The sequence below is a fragment of the Pleurodeles waltl genome, chromosome 5 (genome assembly GCF_031143425.1).
Source record: "Pleurodeles waltl isolate 20211129_DDA chromosome 5, aPleWal1.hap1.20221129, whole genome shotgun sequence".
NCBI classification, from domain to species: domain Eukaryota; kingdom Metazoa; phylum Chordata; class Amphibia; order Caudata; family Salamandridae; genus Pleurodeles; species Pleurodeles waltl.
Window position 1 is genome coordinate 706167745 of NC_090444.1, and position 23659 is coordinate 706191403.

A 23659-nucleotide genomic window follows, 5' to 3' on the forward strand; every position below is an offset into this window, starting at 1 on the left:
GTAACTATGAACCACCTCACATGTATGTGTGCGAACTGGAAGGGCCAGCTCCATGCAAAACAATACTCAGTCCAGCAATGTAGCCATACCTGCAGCCATGCTACAAGGAAACCTGTAATGCACGGATGAGTGTTGCCCTGCTGGAAGTGAGACAATCATGTTAACACACATACACACAAGGCGGTTGATTCTCACATTGGGTGGTGTAGGGTGCTGTACACACCACTCAAAGTGGCTAGGAGGATGCATGTGGACAGCACACCCCCTTCCATTGCTCAAAAAACACACGTAGGGTGGCAGAGGAGTCAGTTACTCACTCAAACATCTGTACAACCTAATGCCAAGTTTCTCTGAACCTCTCCACTTGTCGTGTGAGCACAAATGCCAAACAATGCCCATGGCATGCATATGTAACACAGTCAAGTCAATGTAAGGGGCACTTATAGAGAATACCATGATGAAACAAGGTGGGTGTAACACACTGGGGACTTGGGCCTGGCAGACTGCGCCAATGGACACTCCACAGAAATGATGTTAAGGTGTCATCGTGTGCCATTAGGGGTCCATCTATGCGAGCCCTGATGTAGGGGCAGTAGTGTGTCACGGACCCACCAGTAGCAAGTAAATGATGACACATGTCTACAGCCACTATAGTCAAAAACTGGCCTTTCACTACCCTGTTGCAGAGGATAATGGCCTACCTCTTGCTGGCCTGCCTGTCCTGGATTTCACAGGTGATTTGGATGACCAGATGATAACCATCAATACTGACACTCTCCAGGATGTCCTGGGTACCTTCCAGACACCATCTCTAGTCACAGGGAGGACACACAGGTGGTCATTCCAACCTCGGCGGTAAAAGGCGCTTACCGCCGTTCAGAAGACCGCCATAACACCGCCGCGGCCGCGGTAAACCGCCACGGTCATTCTGACCCACAACAGGCAAACCGCCAAAATACAGACATCCACAAAAGTACGCCACACCAAAGGGCAGCGAGAAACTGGCGATGACCAAACCTCCACCGTCACGCCAACAGAAATACGCCCACACTATCACGACACACGAATCCACGCGGCGGTCTTTCAACAGCGGTATTCCATTGGCGGTACACACCGCCGCGCTCAAAATACACACACACTTACAAAATACAACCACATTGGACAATTCAAAATACACACACCTGAGACACATACACACACCACTCCCACACACCCAATTAAATATAAAATACACACCCACATCACCCACAAACCTCCACTCCTAGAGATTCGTGAACACGCACCGAGAAAAGACATCCGAGCACCCAGACGCCCAATTCACTGTCACCCAGCAATATTTGCACGCACTTCACACAACACAACAATACACATCACCACACTTAGCACCACACAATCCACCCTACACATCACCCACACCACCCCATGGCACCGCAAAGACACCCCAGGTTCTCTGATGATGAACTCAGGGTCATGGTGGAGGAAATTGTACGAGTAGAGCCACAGCTGTTCGGGGCACAGGTGCAGCACACCACCATTGCCAGGAAGATGGAGCTATGGAGCAGAATAGTGGACAGGGTCAACGCTGTGGGACAGCACCCAAGAAATCGGGACGACATCAGGAAGAGGTGGAACGACCTACGGGGGAAGGTGCGTTCCATGGTATCCAGGCACAACATCGCAGTGCAGCGGACTGGCGGCGGACCCCCACCTCCTCCCCCAGAATTTACAACATGGGAGGAGCAAGTCTTGAACATCCTGCATCCTGAGGGCCTCGCTGGAGTAGGCGGAGGAATGGACTCTGGTAAGGCAAATCTTAACTACTTCTTCCCCCCACCCCACCTGCATGCCAACTCATACCCCCACCCTCACCCCCATCACATCCTACTCCTTGCAACTGTCTCACCATCACAACCCACAACCCACCCATCCCAACACCTAGCCCTGCATGCGTCCACAAAGCATGGACACCCATCACCTAAGCATGCCCACTGCACATACACATACAACCCCCCTCCCAACCACCGTCACAACAGCCCTCACAAAGGAATGCCAGCACTGGGGTACACCCACCCATTGCACGCTATGACACACACAGAAGCAATAACCATACTTTTATACCCCTGCAGGACCCGAACGCCACGTCACCGCGCAGGAGGGTCCACAAATGTCCACTCCACCCCCAGAAGAGGCCCACACTGAGGACAGCAGCTCTGTCTCCCTGGATCTAGATGACCAGCCCGGTCCATCGGGGACCTCGGGACAGTCGGTTCCCCTCACACAGCCACAGGCCACAGTAGACCTTCCCCCCTCAGGGAACACCAGCACAGCACCCACCCAGCGGGCCCATACATCTGTCCCCAGGACACGTCAATCAGCGGTGTGTCCACCACTACAGGGAACCCAGGCTAACCCACCACCCCAACAACAACAGGGACCTGGGGGCAGTGGTAGTGGGCACACGGTCCAGGGGACAGAGGCCCAGGTAAACAGGGGAACTGGGAGGGCTGCTGTGCGACAGGGGGGGGGACAGGCCCAGGGAACCCACTCTCCACGAGGCCCTCTCCTCCATCATGGGAGCATACCACCGCTCCCAGGAGACGATGGCGACAGTCCTGGCCAGGTTTCAGGAGATCCAGCTTCCTCAGGAGCAACAGTATATGGGGTTCAGGGAGGAACTAAGAAACATCAGTTCCGCCATGGGTACCATCGTAGTGGCCCTGAATGAGGTAGTCACGACATTGCAGGACACTGTGGCACCTCAAAGGGCCCCTGACACTACCATGCACCAAGAACTGCCTACCACCTCCGCCGGTGCTAGTGGACAGGAGGCCCCGACACAAGACCAACAGGCCACCAGAACCCTACCCCCTGCAGAAGGAGAACCACCCCACAAGCGGGCCCTGAGATCCAGGAAGAAGACAGAGTAAGATGTCAAGACCCCCGCCAGCAAAGGATACCGCCCTAATTGTCATCCCACTGTCCCACATTGTCACCCTGTCCAACCTTAAACTGCCCCTGCTCCACTTCCCACAGGCATTTGGACAATGCACCTGTGAAACTGATAGTCTGGACTCTGCCATGGACAATCCTCCACCATCACCCCTCACCGATTTGCAACCACCCATCCAATTTAGAGCACTTGAATAAAAACACTTATTGCACAAAACAATTTGGAGTCTGGCTGTGATTTAGAACAAATGTATTAGACATGACCGTGCCAAAATGTTCATTCACATTGTGATGCTAACAAACCGCTGTCACACAGCTGTAGTCCATGGGGAAACAAAGCAGATGTCACGCAGTGGGGCCCACATCTCTGAAAACGGAAGGGAAAGTCACAACACAGTTACCATACACTGGGGGAAAGAGTCAGACAGTAGAGAGGTAGGAGTCATTAAGTAAATGTAGTATGCCAGTGTCTACTCTTACCTGTGTGTCACTGAAAATACTGCTGTATTACTGTGTTCCTGTTCTCTATGTCGTCCTCTTCGGCTTCCTCCTCTTCACTCTCCACAGGCTCCACAGCTGCTACAACACCACCATCTGGACCATCCTCCTGCCGAAAAGGCACCTGGCGGCGCAAAGCCAGGTTGTGAAGCATACAGCAGGCTACGATGATCTGGCACACCTTCTTTGGTGAGTACATTAGGGATCCACCTGTCATATGGAGGCACCTGAACCTGGCCTTCAGGAGGCCAAAGGTTCGCTCGATCACCCTCCTAGTCCGCCCATGGGCCTCATTGTACCGTTCCTCTGCCCTTGTCCTGGGATTCCTCACTGGGGTCAGTAGCCAGGACAGGTTGGGGTAACCAGAGTCCCCTAATAGCCACACCCGGTGCCTCTGGAGTTGACCCATCACATACGGGATGCTGCTATTCCGCAGGATGTAGGCGTCATGCACTGACCCAGGGAACTTGGCATTAACATGGGAGATGTACTGGTCAGCCAAACACACTATCTGTACATTCATGGAATGATAACTCTTCTGGTTCCTGTACACCTGTTCACTCCTGGTGGGGGGGACCAAAGCAACATGTGTCCCATCAATGGCACCTATGATGTTGGGGATATGTCCAAGGGCATAGAAATCACCCTTCACTGTAGGTAAATCCCCCACCTCAGGGAAAACGATGTAGCTCCGCATGTGTTTCAGCAGGGCAGACAACACTCTGGACAACACCTTGGAAAACATAGGCGGGGACATCCCTGATGATATGGCCACTGTTGTTTGAAATGACCCACTTGCTAAGAAATGGAGTACTGACAGCACCTGCACTAGAGGGGGGATCCCTGTGGGTTGGCGGATGGGTGACATCCGGTCTGGCTCCAGCTGGGCACACAGTTCCTGTATAGTGGCTCGGTCAAGCCTGTATGTCAGTATGACATGTCGTTCCTCCATTGTCGACAGGTCCACCAGCGGTCTGTACACAGGAAGATTCCTCCATCTCCTCGCATGTCCCAGCGGATGGTGCCTATGAAGGACAACAGCGAGCACAGAGTCAAGCAACCCACAGGTACGTAACCACAGCTTGCACATAACACGATTCCCAATGCATTAAATGGCTTGTATGAGTGTTGGTGCATGGCCTAGGTATGTGTGACGCAGTTGGTAATTAGGCCATGTGGGCCCTTGAAATGGCTGCTGCCTGACCTGTGAAGTGCGACAGTGGGATGTGAGGTCAATGCGCTGGCGTGGCACACCGCGGCAGTAGGCGGTCGAAGACCGCGGCGCTAAGCCGCATTGGTTAACATTGAACCCTATGGGTTTCAGGAGCCAATGACGATGTGCGCCGGCGGTCGCGTTACGCACCGCCGCAATACGCACCGCCGCGGGCGTAACTGCCATTTTCTATTTGCTTAATCACTCGATACTTGATCTTCAACAGGAGATGACCGACACTGCAAGTGCTGCTGTGACCTCGGTCTGGAAGAGACAATGGCTCATGCGACTGGGGAAAGGGCCCCTGCCTTCACTGCGGAGGAGTTGGAGAAACTTGTGGATGGGGTCCTCCCCCAGTATGCGCTACTCTACGGTCCTCCAGACTAACAGGTAAGTACACTGGGACCATGCTTAGTGGGCAATGCCTGGGTTGAGTGGGGTGGATGAAAGATGGTGGGGAGGGGAGCGATTGAGGCATGCATCAAACGACAGATGAGAGCATGTGCCACATGGCAAGGGTGGGGATGGGGGGCCACTCACATCGAGCATGCAGAAGGTGATGACAATTTTTCTCTCCCTGTACATGTCACATAGGTCAGCGCCCACCAGAAAGTCGCGATTTGGCGTGCCATCGCCAAGGACGTCCGGACCCTGGGGGTCCACAACAGACGGGGCACCCACTGCCGGAAGAGGTGGGAGGACATCCGACGCTGGAGCAGGAAGACGACGGAGGCTCAGCTGGGGATGGCCTCCCAATGTAGGAGGGGTGCCAGTCGTCATTTGACCCCCCTGATGTCCCGAATCCTGGCGGTGGCCTACCCTGATTTGGATGGGCGCGTGAGGACATCACAGCAGACACAAGGGGGTGAGTACAAATACATTCTGCTGACTTTGCGCACAGTGGAGGTGTCTGGGTGAGGGAGGAGGGCTGTGGGTATCCCTAGGCCAGGGCGATTTCTGTAGGCTAGGCCCCTCCGTAAGGCATGGCCCTGTGCCCCCGCCCCCCACCTCGGTAGGGTGCCAAGTACAGGTATCCATGGCCCTGTGTCATCTATGTGTGCAGTTGTCGTCCATAGGCTTGTAGGCCATGTCCCACGGATTGCGTAGTGGACCCCAAGTGCGCGGCATAGTGCAGGGGGCTTCTGTGTCTGTCTTGTCCGCCAACAGTAGCGGTAATCCATGCACTCAACATGTCTTTATTTCTCCTCCCCCCATTTTTTGTGGTCTTCCTGTTCATGTGTGCATTAGCATCATCAGGCGGGGGAGAAGTGGCATCGGAGCACGAGGGAGCTGCATCTCACATGGCCATGACGGGCCATGCAACTGACTCGGATTTCACCAGTGAGACGGAGGGCGAGGGGAGCTCCACAGCGGGGACTCGTGCTGATGACAGTGACAGCGACTCGTCCTCTGAAGGGAGCTCCCTTGTGGTGGCGGCAACATCTGTGCCCCCGCAACAACAGGTACAGCCGCCACCCAGCGCACCAGCACCGCCCTCCCAGCAGCCCCTCAGTGTTTGCCCCGTGCCCGCTCACCGAGGAAGGTGGGCATCTCCTTCGCCCCAGGCACCTCAGGCCCTGCCCCTGTCACCCCTTCTGCCCTCAGTGAGGAGGTCATTGACCTCCTAAGGACCATCATTGTTGGGCAGTCTACCCTTTTGAATGCCATCCAGGGTGTACAAAGAGAGGTGCACCAGAGTAATGCATATCTGGAGGGCATTCATTCGGGTCAGGCTGCCCATCAGCGATCGTTCAACGCTCTGGCCTCAGCACTGACAGCAGCAATTGTCCCTGTCTCTAGCCTCCCCCCTCCAACTTCCTCCACCCAGACCCAATCCTCTGTACCTCTGCCTATCCCAGACACACCTACAGACCAGCCTGCACACACCTCAACACCCAAGGGAAGCTCATCCAGACATAAGCACCACACATCACACAAGCATTCACACAAGCAACATCCACATGCAGACATACCAACAGCCACTGCCTCCACTGTGTCCCCCTCCTCCTCGTCTCCCTCCTCCCTCCCTGTGACGTCTCCACTCACACTTGCATGCACAACATCTTCAGCCACTACGTCCATCACCAGCACACCCACCAGAACACTCCGCACACGTGCAGTCACCACCCCCACTACCATTTACACGTCCCCTGTGTCCTCTCCAAGTGTGTCTGTCACCCCCTCCTCCAGACTACACAAACGCAGGCAGCCACCCACCCAACAGCCATCCACCTCACGACAGCCTCCAGCCCAAGCACCTGCACCCAAAGACACCAGACTTCACACTCCTACAACCACATCCTCTTCCTCCACTCCCATACCCACTACACCTACCCGTCCCTCTCTTTCCAAATTCCTTTTCTTTTCCAAACTTGACCTCTTTCCTACAACTCCCCCACCCCGTCCATCTCATAAGACTCCAATCAGCACCTCAGCCACCACAAAACCGGGACCTGTGAAGACTGTTGTCCATGGACTGTGGAGTCCCCCACCCTCAAGGGCATCCAGTTCAGCTAGGAGCCAAGGCACGGCCAGCCCACAACCGGAAAAGCATTCTAAGATTGCCAGTGCCCGGCGCGAGTGACCAAAGACCCCAGGGACAAAAATCCCTACATTGGCTCCGGCAGGAAGTCGGGTGCCACCTGGTACACCGCCAAAGGTGGGAAAGGGCCACAAGCGTGCAGGGAAGGGTGGGAAGGGCAGCACGCCCGACAAGTCCGGCAGCAGGCCAGCTGGCCAGGAGGGCCCCACCAGCCCCATCCCAGGTGTGCAGGAGGACACACACAGGCCTGGTACTGCAGCCCAGGAGGGCCCCGCAAGCCACGTCCCAGGTGGGCAGGAGGACACCCACAGGCCAAGAACTGCAGCCCAGGAGGGCCCCGCAAGCCACCAGACAGATGGGCAGGGAGGCCCCGCCAGCCACATGTCAGGTGGCGAGTGACATCCATGCCTGGGCCGGATCCGCTGACCAGGACACTCATCTCAAGCACCGTTCCGCTGGGCACCGCCGTCTCAAGCACCGCTAAACAGGGCCCTTCATCTCAAGCACCGCTCCGCTGGGCACCGCCGTCTCAAGAACCGCTGAACTGGGCCCTTCATCTCAAGCACCGCTGAACTGGGCCCTTCATCTCAAGCACCACTGAACAGGGCACCGCCGTCTCAGGAACCGCTGAACTGGGCCCTTCATCTCAAGCACCGCTGAACAGGACACCGCCGTCTCAAGTACCGCTGAACTGGGCCCTTCATCTCAAGCACCGCTGAACAGGGCACCGCCGTCTCAAGCACCGCTGAACAGGGCCCTTCATCTCAAGCACCGCTGAACAGGGCACCGCCGTCTCAAGCACCGCTGAACTGGGCCCTTCATCTCAAGCACCGCTGAACAGGGCACCGCCGTCTCAAGCACCGCTGAACAGGGCCCTTCATCTCAAGCACCGCTCCGCTGGGCACCGCCGTCTCAGGAACTGCTGAACTGGGCCCTTCATCTCAAGCACCGCTGAACTGGGCACCGCCGTCTCAAGCACCGCTGAACAGGGCACCGCCGTCTCAAGCACCGCTGAACTGGGCCCTTCATCTCAAGCACCGCTGAACTGGGCCCTTCATCTCAAACACCTCTGAACTGGGCCCTTCCTCTCAAGCACCGTTGGCCCATTGGCGGAAGGGGCAGGCCCGCATCTGTGTCGGGCAGGGCTGCACGAAGCACTCTGGGCACTAGTCCCCCTCCAGTACCAGTGGAGACTGTTATCCACTTGAGAGACTGTAGCTTTGCACTCCCCAGGATGGCACAGTGGGCAACCCACCCACTGTAGAGACTCGAGAGACTGTGGCTTTGCACTCCCCAGGATATGGCAGTGGGCAAGCCACCCACTGGAGAGACTTGAGAGACTGTGGCTTTGCACTCCCCAGGATGGCACAGTGGGCAACCCACCCACTGTAGAGACTTGTGAGACTGTGGCTTTGCACTACCCAGGATGACACAGTGGCCATGGAGGCCCCTCGTGGATCTGGCGTCGTGGACTCATCTGGCTGAGGTGCCCCCCCTTCCCTTCCCCCTGAGGTGCCTGTAGTTTTCCAATCTGATGCCCCTGCAGTGTTCTCTCCGTTGGAGGCAGGTATCCTGTGTGGGCTTTGCCCATGTGTTTTGGCCCAGTGGCCCACGAACAATGGCTGATAGACATATCGGACTGGACAATTTATGTATATAAAGTTATAGATGTGTGATATATTTTATATTCAGTCTTACAATATAATTCTATATTTATAATCATTTCCTTTTGCCTTTGCATTCTTCTGGGGGGTTTGGGGGTGTAACTGTGATGTGTTGCTATGCATTGATGTGTGTGTTGTAGTGGTTGAGGGTGAGGGTGGGTGTGTCGCATATGTGTGTCCCCGTAATTTTTTGCCTCCCCCTCCCCTGTGTCGTAGGTGCAGTACTCACCGTTGTCTTCTGCGCCGCCGTTCGTGCTCCTGGTAGAGGAGCAGGAAGACAATGGCTGGTAGGATGTGTAGTTCGGGTTCCATGCTGTCCAGATTCCTCGTGGGGTGTATGGAGGTGAGCGTTTTCCGTTTGAAATGGCTGTTTCCGCCGTGTTTTTATCGGAAAAGGTGGCGGATTGGTGGGTTGTGATAGGGTGGGCAGTACATTGTCTCCCGCCTGTCTGTTGGCGGTGACCGCTGCGCTGTTTGTTTGTCCCGCCGTGGCGGGCGGTGTGTTAAAGTGGCGGTCTCTGTTGGCGGTTTCCGCCAGGGTCGGAATTGCATTTTTTTTACCGCCAGCCTGTTGGCGGTTTGGCCGCCGCTTTAACACCGACCGCCAGGGTTGGAATGACCCCCACAGTGTTGCAGGGTCTCATGAACCACCCAACAACCAACACGCACCACCGACCAGTACAGCCATAGCCCTGGACTTCGGGGACCCAGACATGACCTTTCAGAGGATGGTGGTAGGAGTCCAGCGGGAACTGGCACAGCAGGTGCGGGTGGGGATGGAGAGCATAGTGGGCAGCCGAGAGGGAGTGCAGAAGTGCCTCAGTCCGAATAAGGTCAACTCTGATGCCATCAGAGGCACCCACTCTCTGCTACATGGACACCAGCAGTCCCTGGCTGACATTGCGGCTGTCCTGAGGAGAGGCTGGAACAGTTGCCCTCTCAAAGTGCCAGCAGCATGATTGATAATAGGCTGGGGGCTGTACAAAATGTCCTGGAGCCATGCGTTGGCTTTCCTATGAAAGCTTACAAGGCATGACGTTTTAGAGTTGACGCGCAAGGTGCAATGCGTCATTTTAGTGATATGCGATGTATTGAATACTACCGTATGTGTCATTTTTTCAACGCATGACGGGTATACATGGTTTTTTGAGGGGAGGCTGATAGGACACCCAGATTCACATTCCTAGTTACAAGGGCTATGCATCTTTGTTGTTTGTCTGGTATGGCAACATGTGTTTCCATCTGTATCTGTCTCCTGGTAACACTGGAATATTTAAGTCATGTGTTACAATATGTGTTTGATGCATGCGAGTACAGGTACTGTTTGCAAATGCGCAGGCGTTAAAAGTGCCGAATAAAATGGCGCAAGGAAATCTCTTATATTTTCTTGTACCGTTTTTTCGTCCCCACCTCCTTGTATACATTATGCCTGGCGCAGGCATAAAGTGGTGCAAAGGTTTACATTGTGATGCAATGCATGCATTGCACCACTTTGTGAATATGGCAGGGGGAAAATACCACTTTAGCGCCGCCTTAGCATCAAAGAAATGACACTGTGGCAGCACTAAGGTGGCACTAGGGGCTCTTAAATCTGCCCCCAAGTTTCTAAGGAAGTCGCTCACCTGTTCTTCCACATCATTTAGTGTACAATGGGATGCACTCACATCTGCATTCCACAAACTATGTAACTTTCACCTTGAGTGTATTTTGTTAGTGTATTGACTCCTCTCAGCTATGAGTAGAGGAAATGCCACATGCAACCTTTCTTTCTCCTTCTTCACACATACAGATTTGGAAGGGTCTGTGACGTGTTTCGACAATGCTAGACTTACATTCAAATTCAAAGCAGGATTGGCTGTGGGAGACCTAGTCATTTATGTGTTTTGGGCCCTGTATGTCAATCTCTCTTGGTCAGACATGTGAGTGTCATTGAGAGGTATGTTTTCAGATGTCACGTGTCAAGTGTGATAGTGTCACACAGATTTTGCTTGGTTACCTCACAGACATAATCCAGCCATTGTAGGTAATTGCTACTAGTGGCGGCCACCACATATGTCAAGGAGGGGGGTGGGTTGTAATCAGACGATGAGGGAAACATTTTTTTTTTAAATAAAGAAGCTACTTACCTTTCGCTGCCCGTCTCCTGTCGCCGTCTCCTGCTTCCTCGCTCCTGATGGTGTCCCAGCATTCCCTGGGACACAAAGGCCCCCAGCAATTCTGGCACTGCTTACATGCTAAACATTGCATGTAAGCAGCACCCAAATTGGTCTGAGCGGCAGTGACGCAAACCTGGGGTCTGGTTAGTTTCTCCAGTCCGGCTGTGTGCACAGCCGGGCTGGAGAAACCTCAGTGCGCATGTGTGTTTGGCCTGCCTGAAACGATGGGCAAAACTCACTTGAGCACTCAGTGCACTCTCCCCTCCTCCCCCTGCCACCTCCCCGTGACTCAGCCCCACCCCTCCCTGCACCTGCTGGTTGAGCCAGCAGATGAAAAATGAAAAATAAAACATTAGCAAGCTATTGTTTTTTTGTTCATCTACTGGCTCATCCGGGGGGCGAAACCCGTCCGCCACTGCGGAGGGGCTGCCCCTGATTGCTACCCCTTTCCTACCTAGGCCATATACCGGTACCAGATTTGCTGCAGGCATATGTCAAGCCAACACAATTGTGTGATATGTGTCTGACAATGTAAATTGTAAGTGCTACATACTATGCCTACATTCCACCCACTCATTCATGTGGTAGTGCATTCTCCCAATTTTTAATCAATCATGGGTATGGAGCGTATGTGAGAAAAGGGGAGCTGCACCCATTGCTGTCTCACTTGTCTTGCAGCCCTTAGCGAACTCCATCGCCACCATGTGTGTGTGTCGTATTTGAGAGACAGCACACCATGCTGCAGGGTTGGGGCCAATAGCTCTCAAGGTATTTCATCTTTTGACATACTGTGCAGGGTTAGGGAAATACTTTTGGACCTAACCCTGACTAGTATATAGTGGCCCATTGATACCAATGATGGGCCCCTTTTCACACCTGCTCAGTGCAGGCGTTACAAGTACCTGCAAGGGATGGTGCATATAACAGGCTTCCTCCTGTCAGAGCCAGGCACCTGAACCTTGATTTTAGGAGCCCAAATGTCCTCTCCACCACATTCCTTGCCCTTCTGTGGCCTTCGTTGTACGGCCACTCTGCCTCTGTATTTGGGTTGCCAAAAGGGGTCATGACCATGGCTGGAAGCTGTAACCTTGGTTCACTGCAAGGGAATGTGAGAACATGGGTCAGTCATGCATATTTATTTCCTATGTGCCATGGCACACATTAGTTTTAAGTGAAGTGTTGACTCAGACTTGTATCTTGTATTGTGTGTGTTCCTGGTTGGATGAACGGTTGCATTGGTGTGTGGTGGTGCACGTTCCTATCATGGGTTGTACCTCAGGGACCTGGTGATTGTCAATTAAATTCTGGACTGACAGTCCCTCCATGTCAAATATGTGTTGTGTTGTCCATATTTGAGGCTGTGTCCAAATGTTAGTGGGACCTAGCACCTCCTTGCACCACAATAGCGTCATTTAGATTAACGCTACAGTAGCCGTACAAGGCCAAACTCAGGGCGCCATGTTTCAATGTAGCACTACACATGCAGTGCAACACTTAGTGACCCTTTGTGGCAGATTATGCCTTTCACAGGCATCGTGTACACAAGGGGGGCATTCCCCCATTAGGAAGATTGGAAGAATTGGTGCAGAGGAATATCCAAGGTTCCAATGTATCATTTTTAGCAGATACTTTTCACACCTGCACAGAGCATGCCTTAGAAGGGGGCATACCACTGATTTAAATGGGCCCCTATGTACTGTGCAGGATTTGGTCTGAAATTTTTAACTACTCTTACAGAGTCCATCAACGGCATCTGTTATCTTGACAATATTGCACATACTCTGCGCCATGATGCGCTGTATATTGTATACGCCGCCCACATGGTGGCTGTAGGGGGGCCGCAAAGGGGCACAATTACAGTGATGCTGCTGTAGATGCTGCACCACTTTCCTGACATGTGGCCCTTGTCCCTTCACTTTAGACCTGCAAAAGAGTGATGTTCTGGGAATTTGTACCTATTTTGTGTGGAGCGTGCCCTGAAACAGGTGTTGAGCCCTGTATGTTGCATGTGGATCTCACCCCTTTGCCCTTGGAATACCTCCCTTGCACAAAATGTTATTGTTGCCAATAGCTGGCTGGCATACATATCTGCATGAGGTTCCTATGCACAGTATGGCACAGTTGTATGGTATGTTTTGTGATACATGTAAGAGTTTTCAGACACCTGTGTGACAGGACAGGGCATGATGTGATTTTCTGAAGTTCCCTGCATCGCTGGACTAGTCCTGCTAACTCCTATGTCTCCTCATTCACATGCATTTCTGGCCTCTCCTAGTACATTGTCAGCAGTCCAGCTGCCACAGCCCACTGTTGTTACCCTTGTATCATGGTAGGGAGATGTGGGATTACCGGGTATGGTTGCTGGTGTGCTGTGAGGTGTCCATTCCTACACATGATCTTTCATAGCTGGTGATGAGGTATTTCTATGTGTGCTGCACTATGCACCAGACAAGGGAAAGGTAAACACAATGGGTATGTCTGGTATAATTCGATGATGATGGCAACACACTGATGGCATTTGATAATTGGGGATGATGGCGTTTAGGACCTTCAGAAGGAAGGCAGAGAATGTTGGCTGGGAGATACCACCCTCTTGTGCAGCAGTAGTCTGGAAAGATACTGATGCCTGCAAATGGAGGACAGCCAGATGTTTAGTCTTGGTGGAATTGTTGTTTTACTTTCCACTCTTGCAGTGATGTCTGGCGCTATGTGGTGCAGCAGGCGTACAACAGACTCCCGCTTCAGAAGGTAGAGTCTAATCACATCTTCTTCCCTGATGGCACGGATGGTTGTGCACTGGTGAAATATCCTCTCCCGCCTTCTGCGCTGCCTTTGTGGCTGCTGTGGTGGTGTTTGGGGTTGCTGCGGTGGTGCTGGTAGCACTTGTTGTCATCGCTGTCGTCTTCGGAGTGTGCTGAGCTGGAGCAATAACAGGCCCATGTTGTCCAGTTGCTTGCCAATACCCCTTCTCTGAGTTTCCCTTATGTAATAGGGTGTGGGCCTCATTTTAACACCTGGTGTGACCAGGCGTTAAGATTTTGACACTAATCGGACTAAGCGTCATTTTTTTGTACCGGGTCCTTTGCGTGCAGCGTTTTTGTGTCAGGTTGTAAATATGGCGCTAACGTATTTTTTGGGAGGGAATGCCTACCTTGCATATCATTGTTATTAAACGATGCAAGGTTGGGTGATGCTCCGTAAAAATGATGCAAAGTCTAGAATTTTGTCGCTAAACTGATCTAGTGACGAAATATAAATGTGGTGCTAGGTTAGCGCCACTTTTGCGCCAAATATAATGACACAAAGGTGATGGTAACTTTTCCTCAATATGGACCCATATCTCTACACATCCCTTATCCCTAAAATCACTTTTATAAAAAAAAAAAACATAAAAAGTTTGTTACTTAAATAAAATACTTAACTGCGTAGTAAAGTACTGCGTTGTAAAGGCAAAAATACTTTCCTGCTTCGTAAAGACTGCATGCTAAAAGTCCTACATGGTAAAGGCTGCATCCCCTCAGGGAGGAATAATCCCACCCTTTCATTAAACACTCTCCTGCCTTCACTTAGCACCCCTAAGGGGTTTTGGAGAAAGTTTAGGTTGTTTTATGACCTTTAGTATGTTTGGTGGGCAATATTGCCTCTTTGACTGTTTCCCTACTACCCTTACCACCCACACCTTATACTTAAGGTCTTGACTGAGAGCACTTGAACTGTCATTTGTCAGACATTTTGTTTAATTACAGGAGGCTTCCAGCCCACCTATTGCTTACAACTGGTGTCCTTCATTGTCACACACGTTATTTTGTTTCTCTTTGGTCAACGAGTGCGGCTTCTCTCCTTCTTCGTGTGTTTGCCCCTACCCTGAAGCATGGCCCAACTTCTGTTTCCCTTGCCCAGGGTCCTTCCACTGCTTGCTGCTTTCAGAGGTAGTTTTTTTTCCTTTTATTTACATCCCCTCTCCCACCTCCCCCTTCCCACACTGTTGCCTGCCTTGCCCCCTTCCCGCCTCCTGAGTTGTTGCTTGTCCATTCTGCTCCACTATTCCCCAGTTGTTACTTGCCCTGTCCACCCCTCAATCCTCCCTCTTGGTTTCTGCCCCTTCCATGCTGCCAGGAAAATAGTGCCCAAAGGTTGCACCAATGGATTCAAGATGCTACAAAAATGCAAGCATGGCCATTTGGCACTGTATTCATGACGATCCAACATGGCAATCTTCAGCTCGGACGTAAGATAATTACATGTTTTTTCTGAAGACAGAGAAAATTCCCATACTAAGAAAACGGATCACTGCCCCTCACGGCCAGTGCTGGGCATGTCCTACAGCTTTTCTTTCTAACATTCAGTCATGCTGCTCTACAACGTGGCTTAAAGAAACTGACACAGCTAATAACTCTCCTATATGCGAAACCTATTGCTTTGCCGTTGCTTGTTCCCTCTTTGAAGGTGTGCTGCATTCTACAACCCATGTACAAAGTGAGAAACGTCTAAAAGCATAGTTTTGTATTGGAAGGGAGCACAATCAATACACAAACTATGCTTTACACACCACAAAGACCCTTGCACTATGGCACAAGTGTGCCTGTGTTGGCGCATGGATGCCAAAAGTGTACTAGCACAAGGAGAGAGCAGAAAAGCACCACATCTTAGTAGATATGGCGCTGTACAGCTCTGTTCCATCAACACAGCGCAACAGCTTGACTTGCTGTGCTGTGTTGTGTGAATTCTACATAAATCTGGTCCCAAATATTTCAAAACAACCTATTCAACAGAATTTTATGTCTCTATAATAAGTAACAGTTTACAGTTAATGGACTAAGCAGCCCAACCAAAGGAAGAGGATAAAAAGTAAACAACCGAAGAGTAAAGAGAGCAATGAACTTCTGAAGACTATCCTAAAATGTCCAGATTCTAAAATTCAGCTCTCCTATTGTAAAAACGCATTAAAAATAATACCACAGACCAACCTGAAGGTACAATCTTTGTGAAAAATGAAACGTCTGTCTTACTAGAATACTATAGGTGTCACAAACGTTGCCATACTCCATTTACAAGTACTCAAAGGAATGTAAGAGGCTGGTTTAGAGCTTGGGTATTCCATCACAACTGTGACAGAGTATCCCCTCTGCCAAACTCAAGTTCTCCCTGCCCGATTTAGAGGCAGGGAACCTTAAGTATGTCAACGACAGAGTCTACTCTGGCTCCACTGCTGACATACTCATCTGACAGCCCGAAAGAATTTTGGCCATCGGAGATAGCCATCCAACTGCCCACCCAATTTACAGTGGGTGACGGACAGCTTTTTTGTATTGCTTTACATCACCTTCAGGTAAAATCTGGTGTTGAGGGACAGTTAAAAAAAAAAAATCATCCTCACACCAGGAGATAAAACTCCCACCTTATGGGGGTCATTCGTTTTTAATTTTTCAAAAACAAACTGATGCTTTGGGAGTTTGTTTTTGAAAAATGAAAAACATTGGAAATGTTTGACGGACTGCTGTCCTATTTGACAGAGATTTCCATCAAACTTTTACAACACAAACAGGAACCATTGTGACAGCTGTTCCTGCAATTGTTAAGAGATGTCCATGTGTCTGTCAAGCAACTCTAGATTTGGGAGATGGGATGTACAACAGAGTAATGGAGTAAATTATCCTCACCCTGACACATATTACTCGATCTGCCCAAATTTAAATCAGGCAATGAACCCAGATTACAGCATTCAGGTCCTTCAGCACACTTTCACTTGGAACATTTTAAGCACAACTTACCTGAGTAGGTGAGGTTTAAAATGGCCCCAACAGCATTCTGCTGGACCCTTGGATCATAGGATTTAGCAAGAGACAGAAGTGGCACAATAGCTCCAGCCGATCCAATGGTGTCTTGATTTGATTCTAGATGATGGAAAATACTTAAGATTAGATTTTTAGCACACCTGAGAATTCTATACATGCTGATAAATCCTAAAGTGAATTTCTCATATAACAAAGGGTCCTGTCACAAGGCCACCAAGAATATCAAAAGAACTTACAATTGCCCAAAATGTAACACTGAGCAAATCAGCAATTTTACAAGACACAATTATTGCTTTAAGATGGAATGCATCCACACCTCATCAGAAAACACATACTCTATACATCACTGAAAGAAAAAAAAAATATCTTACATAAAATTCATGGTATTATTGTATTCTCTTGTGCATCTCTGATTTGACTGGCTTTCAGTGCTTACAGGCTTTTGCTGCCAAATCTCCTCCCACTGCTGCCCCTCTCTAACAGTCATTCCCATTAATTTACTCCTCCTGAAAACAGACACTTTTTACTTTAAAGAATGATATGATGAACACTGAAGGCTAGACACAGTAGCTCACCATTATTCAAGTCAACTAGTCTCTAGATCTTAAATGACAGAAGAAATGGCTTTTCTAATGCTTGTCTGCACCGACATGTGATGCATGTGTCAAGGCACATGCACACGCATGTCTGACAATCTTTGATTGGGTTTCCTAATAAAGGTATCCCACGCAAAAATGGCCTTCATGCATCATGGCACATGAACAAGTATGCGTCATGACGCACTCCATTTTTACAAAAATGTACTGTTCCAAGATGACTGACACCTATCTTGGAGCGGTAAATGAAAACGAGCAATGGCAAATGTCTTAACCTATTGGCTTAGCCAATGCTTTAACCAATGTTGTGCAGCATCAGCAAAAATAAACAAGCATTTGCAATGCAATGGGTCTCACGTTTGCTCAAGTTAAAACTATTAGCGTTGTAAACTCCTAACCTGACTTTTCTTGCCACATAAACTGAAAAGTAAAACAGTTTCACATAAGCGAGCCGACGGCCACCATGAGCGCAAAGCAAATACACAAAAGCAAACTGAAGTTTGCGCGCAGAGAAACATAAAGGCAAAAGTACAATCATACATGTAACCGGCAAAAGTGCAATTATCCACGTAACAGGGTCGGTATCATGCAAATCGCTCTACTACTGCCCAGCAAGATCACGCTGCCTATGAAATAAAGAGAAAAAGTAGTACAGAAACCATACGGAAAACATAGAGCCTAATATGTTTTCAGTAGTTGGCCGGTGCGCATGAGGCGGGCTAAACACTGGAAATGGCATGACGTCTGCATGCTTTTCACTAATTAAATCTGGCTAATTTTGAAAAGGCAAGCCCACAAACCAACCAAACTGATGGGCTTGATATGGGCATGGTTAAAAGCCCACAGAGAGATTACATCAGAGACAGAGCGTTTTGCGCTCAACCCTAAAGAGGAGAAAAAAGAGAAAAAAAAGGCACCATGATGCGGCAGTGTCAAATGCATGATTATGTCTTCACATGAGCATATGTCACTATGCAGGCCCGCACTTAAAAATGATGCAGGCTCTGTTTCCTTTATTTTTATTCAAGGTGCTGGACGCCACTTAGACTGGTAAATAAAAAATATATGTTTTTAAAGTGTGTTTTGGATATGGGATTAGCCCAGCAGCACATTGGGTACCAGCCCTCCAAAAAAATGTAATTGACAGCAGGGAGTGGGGGGAGCAACAGAGGAGCAGGTAGGGGCAGGTGGAGGGGAAGCAAGGGGGGGTGAGCAGGGACAAGGGAGCAACACAAGTGCACTAAAGCACCTTTTGGAATGTGGAGTGAGCCAACAGCAAACAGCAGCTGCCAAATCCTCCCAAAAAGTTAAATTAAAGCATTTATTTCAGGGGCTACAAGGGGCTTAATGGAAGAGAAAAATTAGTTCCTTAGATGTGGAAAGATAGAAGTCAGTCAATCAAAAGAATAGTAAAGAGGCTATGCTCCAGGGGAGGGACAAACACAAAAACATGAAAGCAAGCATTACATAACAAACAAGCAAATGAGAGTGAAAATAAAGCCAACCACTTGTAAGCAATTAGCCTATCCCTTGCACGTTTTTGGAATGGTCCACAAGAGGTGTCTAAAAGAATGAAAAAATAAAGAATAAAATGTGTCTAAAACTGAATTTTAAGAAAGAAGTGTACCAAAAGCAAATTGCAGGTGCCAGGTCTCCCAAAACATAATACTATCTTTTTTTTTTTACAAAAAAAAACAATATCAAGGGGAGGGACAGGGGAACAACAGAAGAATGGGTGTGGGAAAAGTAAATGTTGCTCACCAGCTAGAGCAAAAGAAGCGGGAACAATGGAAGAGCTGGTGGTGTATGGTATTTTACAATAAAGAAAATCTGAGCTGCAGGAGCAGGTGACAGCATATATGAGCTATGGGGAAATGAGAGGTGGGAAGCACCACATGAGCAAGAAAATCCATGTGGCTAGGACCTGCACCCGATTCGATGGAGGCATCCAGCCCCCACTGGGAACAGCCTTTGGCCATTGGCAATGACGGCTGTTGACAGGGCGTAGCTTTAACCAATATACCATGGGAAACCAACCCCTGATAAGCATGGCCTCTGGCCATGCACAAGTGGGTTGTCTCGAGCCATGCCTGCAGACAGGAACTGGCCAAACCCCTGTGAGCACAGTAATTTGCTGTGCGCAGCATATATTAGCGCACAACATGGTCTACGTCCAGGCCATGCTCCCAACCCACTGTGAGATATATATATATATATATATATATAGATAGATATCTATAAAACCAAAGTTTACAGGGACATTATAGTTAGGAAATGTTATTTAAAAAAACACAGAAATTCACTTAAAAAAACAAAGGTTACAGGGACGTTATAGTTAAGCTCACATTTTAAACGTATAAAAGCAAAGAAATTCACCTGTTATAGTTAGAGCTATCTCAAGTAAGGGAACGCAGTGAGAATGGTGGGGACCACGGCCCCTCAGTCACAGTCGGTTCCCAACCTCCTGTGGGAATCGGCTTTGCTGTCACAGAAAGGGAGCTGCTAAAACAGCTTCCTCTGTCTCTGTGCCTGCATCTTTCCAGGCAGGGAGACAGAGGAAACCTCGGCTCACAGTGTGGGAGAGCTGTTTGATAGCTTGCCCTCACTGCGTTGTTGGCTGTGACTTGGCGGCAGCTGTCAAAGCTGCAGCCAAGCCACAGCACACAACTATGTCCCCGGGACGTAGCAGGAGCAGACCCTGGGGGGGTCCCCCTCCAACTACAATAGACCCGGGGAGCTAGTGGTCCCCAGTGCTGCGGGGTGATCCATCAAGCAGGAGCCGAATAAAAGGGGGGGATTAAAAAAGTTGTGTTTCTCATGTTAATTCCCATAGGGATTTTGAACAGGTATAGCGCCAGAACTACTGGACGGAATTATACTAAATTTGGCAGAAAGGTAGCTCTCGATCCAGAAAGTGCCCTTTTAATTAGTTGATGTAAATATGTGCAGTAGTTTTTGAAATATTACAGAAAACAAATGTGTATATATAAGGACGCAAAGGCTCCCCAAACCCTCCCGATCTCATGATGAGATCTGATTGGCTACCAATAGTTAAACAAGGAAGTGCTGGCAGCCATCTTGGGACTCGACCTAAAAAAGATTTTTTTTTAAAAAGGGGGCATGGGTAAGGACACCCTGACCCCTTAACTCTGGTGTTGCGGTCCCAGGGGAACACCCCCACTCCGAGCAAAAAAGAATGTAAAAAACAAATTCAGCTGGAGACACAGCGGATTCATGAATCTGCCTAAATCTTCTTTTTTTTAAGGTTCAGGCTCCCCTGCTTCTTTAAAGGTAAGTGGGCCAGGTCCCTATGAAATTGAAATTTTGAATGTGGGGTGGCTGCCCGGCCCCCCCAAGGACCGCAAACTCCCATGGCTAATGTTTTTTAAAATGCTGGGGGCCGCCCGCCTCCGCATCCCTGGGGACCGCCACCTCCCCATGGCACAATTATAAATGACATGTGGGGGGCTGCCCGCTACCCCTGCATCCCTGGGGTCCCCAACGGTAGTGACTGGGTACCCAGGGGGCACACAGGTGACATGGTCTGGCCCCGGGGGATGGTGTTCCGGCCTATACATTTATTTATTTTTGGGTGGGGCTGCACAACCCCACTCCCCAGGCGACCTCAGCCACCCTGGAATGAGTAAAGCAACCCCTGACACGAGTTCTCTCGTGTTTTTTGCATAAGTTATGAGTCACTCTAACCCTGAAAGGGCCTTGCTTTGACTTGGTGCTCCCTTGTGTCTTGACAAAGCTAAACCCCTCTGAAGAAACACATATCAGGGATTGCCTTACTCATTCCAGGGTGGCTTGGAAGGTATTTGACCACTCCAAAGCTGTATTACTGTGCCTGAAGTGGTAAATGGCTTTTGTCATTTTACAGCTCAGCGAGGATGACACTGTGTCAATCCTATGCTTAAAGATTTAGCTGTACAAATGGCAAAAGACTTTGGGCCATATTTATACTTTTTGACGCACAACTGCGCCAACGCAGTTGTGCGTCAAAACTTTTAACGCCGGCTAACGCCATTCCAAAGCGCCATGCGGGCGCCTTATTTATGGAATGACGTTAGCCGACGTAGCTGACTGGTGTGCGTCAAAAAAAATGACCCACACCAGGCAGGGCCGGCGTAGGGGAAAATGGAGCTTGGGCGTCAAAAAATGGGGCAAGTCAGGTCTGAGGCAAAATATTGGCCTCAACCCGATTTGAGCCATTTTGTTTGACTCCCAACCCCCATTGAAATGACTCCTGTCTTAGCACAGACAGGAGTCATGCCCCCTTGCCCAATGGCCATGCCCAGGGGACTTATGTCCCCTGGGCATGGTCATTGGGCATAGTGGCATGTAGGGGGGCACAAATCAGGCCCCCCTATGCCACAAAAAATAAATACTTACCTGAATTTACCTTAAGTTCCCTGGGATGGGTCCCTCCATCCTTGGGTGTCCTCCTGGGGTGGGCAAGGGTGGCAGGGTGTGTCCCTGGGGGCATGGGAGGGCACCTGTGGGCTCCTTCCGAGCCCACAGGTCCCTTAACGCCTGCTCTGACCAGGCGTTAAAAAATGACGCCAGAGCGGCTGGACGTCATTTTTTTTGACCCGCCCACTCCCGTGCGTCATTTTTGCACGGGAGTTTAAATAAGGCGCACATGCCTTGGAGTCATTTTTTCGACGGGAACGCCTACCTTGCATATCATTAACGCAAGGTAGGTGTCCACGCTAAAAAATGACGCAAACTCCAAGATCTTTGGCGCTAGACGGGTCAAACGCCAAAGTATAAATATGGAGTTAGCTTTGCGTCGGATTTGCGTAAAAAAAAAACTACGCAATTCCGGCGCAAACAGAGTATAAATATGCCCCTTTGTCCCTATCGAGCTCGGCATGGATAGCACTGTGCTGATCCTATGCTTAAAATTTTCGCTAGCTAAGCAGACATTTGAGGCGAACAAATCTAGAGTGTCACTGGTGTTGCAGGGTGCTCCTTACTGGAGCTGCTCTCCACCTACATTTGGGAACTACCCAGAGTTCTCCCTTGTTTTTTGCATAAATTATGCGTCACTCTAACCCTGAAAGGGCCTTGCTTTGATATATAAATATATATATAAATATATATGTATATATGTATATAAATATATATATATTATATATGAATGTGTATATACATATGTATATATATATGTATTTATATATATGTATATATATACATATATACACATATATATAGCTAGTTTTTAAAATGTTGTGAAGATTTGTCAAACGGCATCTAAATTAATCACAAAACAAAAAACACTTTTCCTATTGAAACTAGGACTGATTTAGAACTTGGTGGACAGGTTACTCTGTGACAACGATGACGGATATCCCATCCACCAAAATCTAAATCCCATTATAGTCTATGGGATTTAGATTTTGGCGGACGGGATATCTGTCACCGTAAGGACGGAGTAACCTGTCCACCAAGTTCTAAATCAGTCCTAGTTTCCATAGGAAAAGTGTTTTTTGTTTTGTTATTAATTTAGGTGCAGTTTGACAAATCTGCAAAAAAAATTAAAAACTGGTTTGCCACTCACTTTAACTGCTGTCTTGAAAGTTTTGGGATGATTCGTCTTAGCAGAGGTCAAGAAAAAGGAGGAGTCCCAAAACGCTTTTTCCCCATGCCATTTCGCACAGAGATATTAGACACAACTACAGCCTGAACAGCTAATTGAATTTACTCCAAATTTGGCAGAAAGGTAGCTCTTGGTCCTGAAAGGGCTCTTTTTGTTTATTTGGTGTAAATCCATTCAGTAGTTTCTAAGATATTTAAAGAAAAACAAATTTGTATATTTAGGGGCGCAAACACTTTGCAAGTCCTCCCGATCTTCAACCAGAAGTGTTGGCAGCCATTTTGGGTTTCGGAGTCAGCCGAGACCCAAAGAAAAATGTGAAAAAAAGATAAGGGTCCAAATACCCTCACCCTCTAGTCTTGGTGCTGGGGTCACCCTGCCCCCCCTCCCACACCTCCAGGACTAAAAAGCATTTTTTTTGTGAGGAAAATCGTGACAAACTCTTGAATCCCCATGACATTTTTTTAAAATACAAGCCCCCAGGTGGGCCGGGTCCTGAAGGCATGAGCATATACAAAAAAAAGGAGGGGGTGCATGGGGCCCCCCTCCAGGGGTTCTTAGGAAACCTGGGGACCACCACCTATCTGGAGCTTTATAATAATTTTGGAGAGGACACGGACCCCCCCCCCACTCCTGGGGCTGTT

The 23659-nt window shown here is 49.4% G+C and overlaps 1 protein-coding gene across 2 annotated transcripts in view; it reads right to left on the reverse strand.

The window, feature by feature from the left end:
- The window catches only part of LOC138295976 (uncharacterized), a 567359-nt gene that overhangs the window by 316009 nt on the left and 227691 nt on the right, over positions 1 to 23659 (reverse strand). For both annotated transcript variants that reach the window (XM_069234664.1, XM_069234665.1), the window contains one exon: positions 16794 to 16916. In XM_069234664.1, the coding sequence (XP_069090765.1) occupies positions 16794 to 16916 (123 nt within the window). The remainder of the gene's footprint in view (positions 1 to 16793; positions 16917 to 23659) is intronic.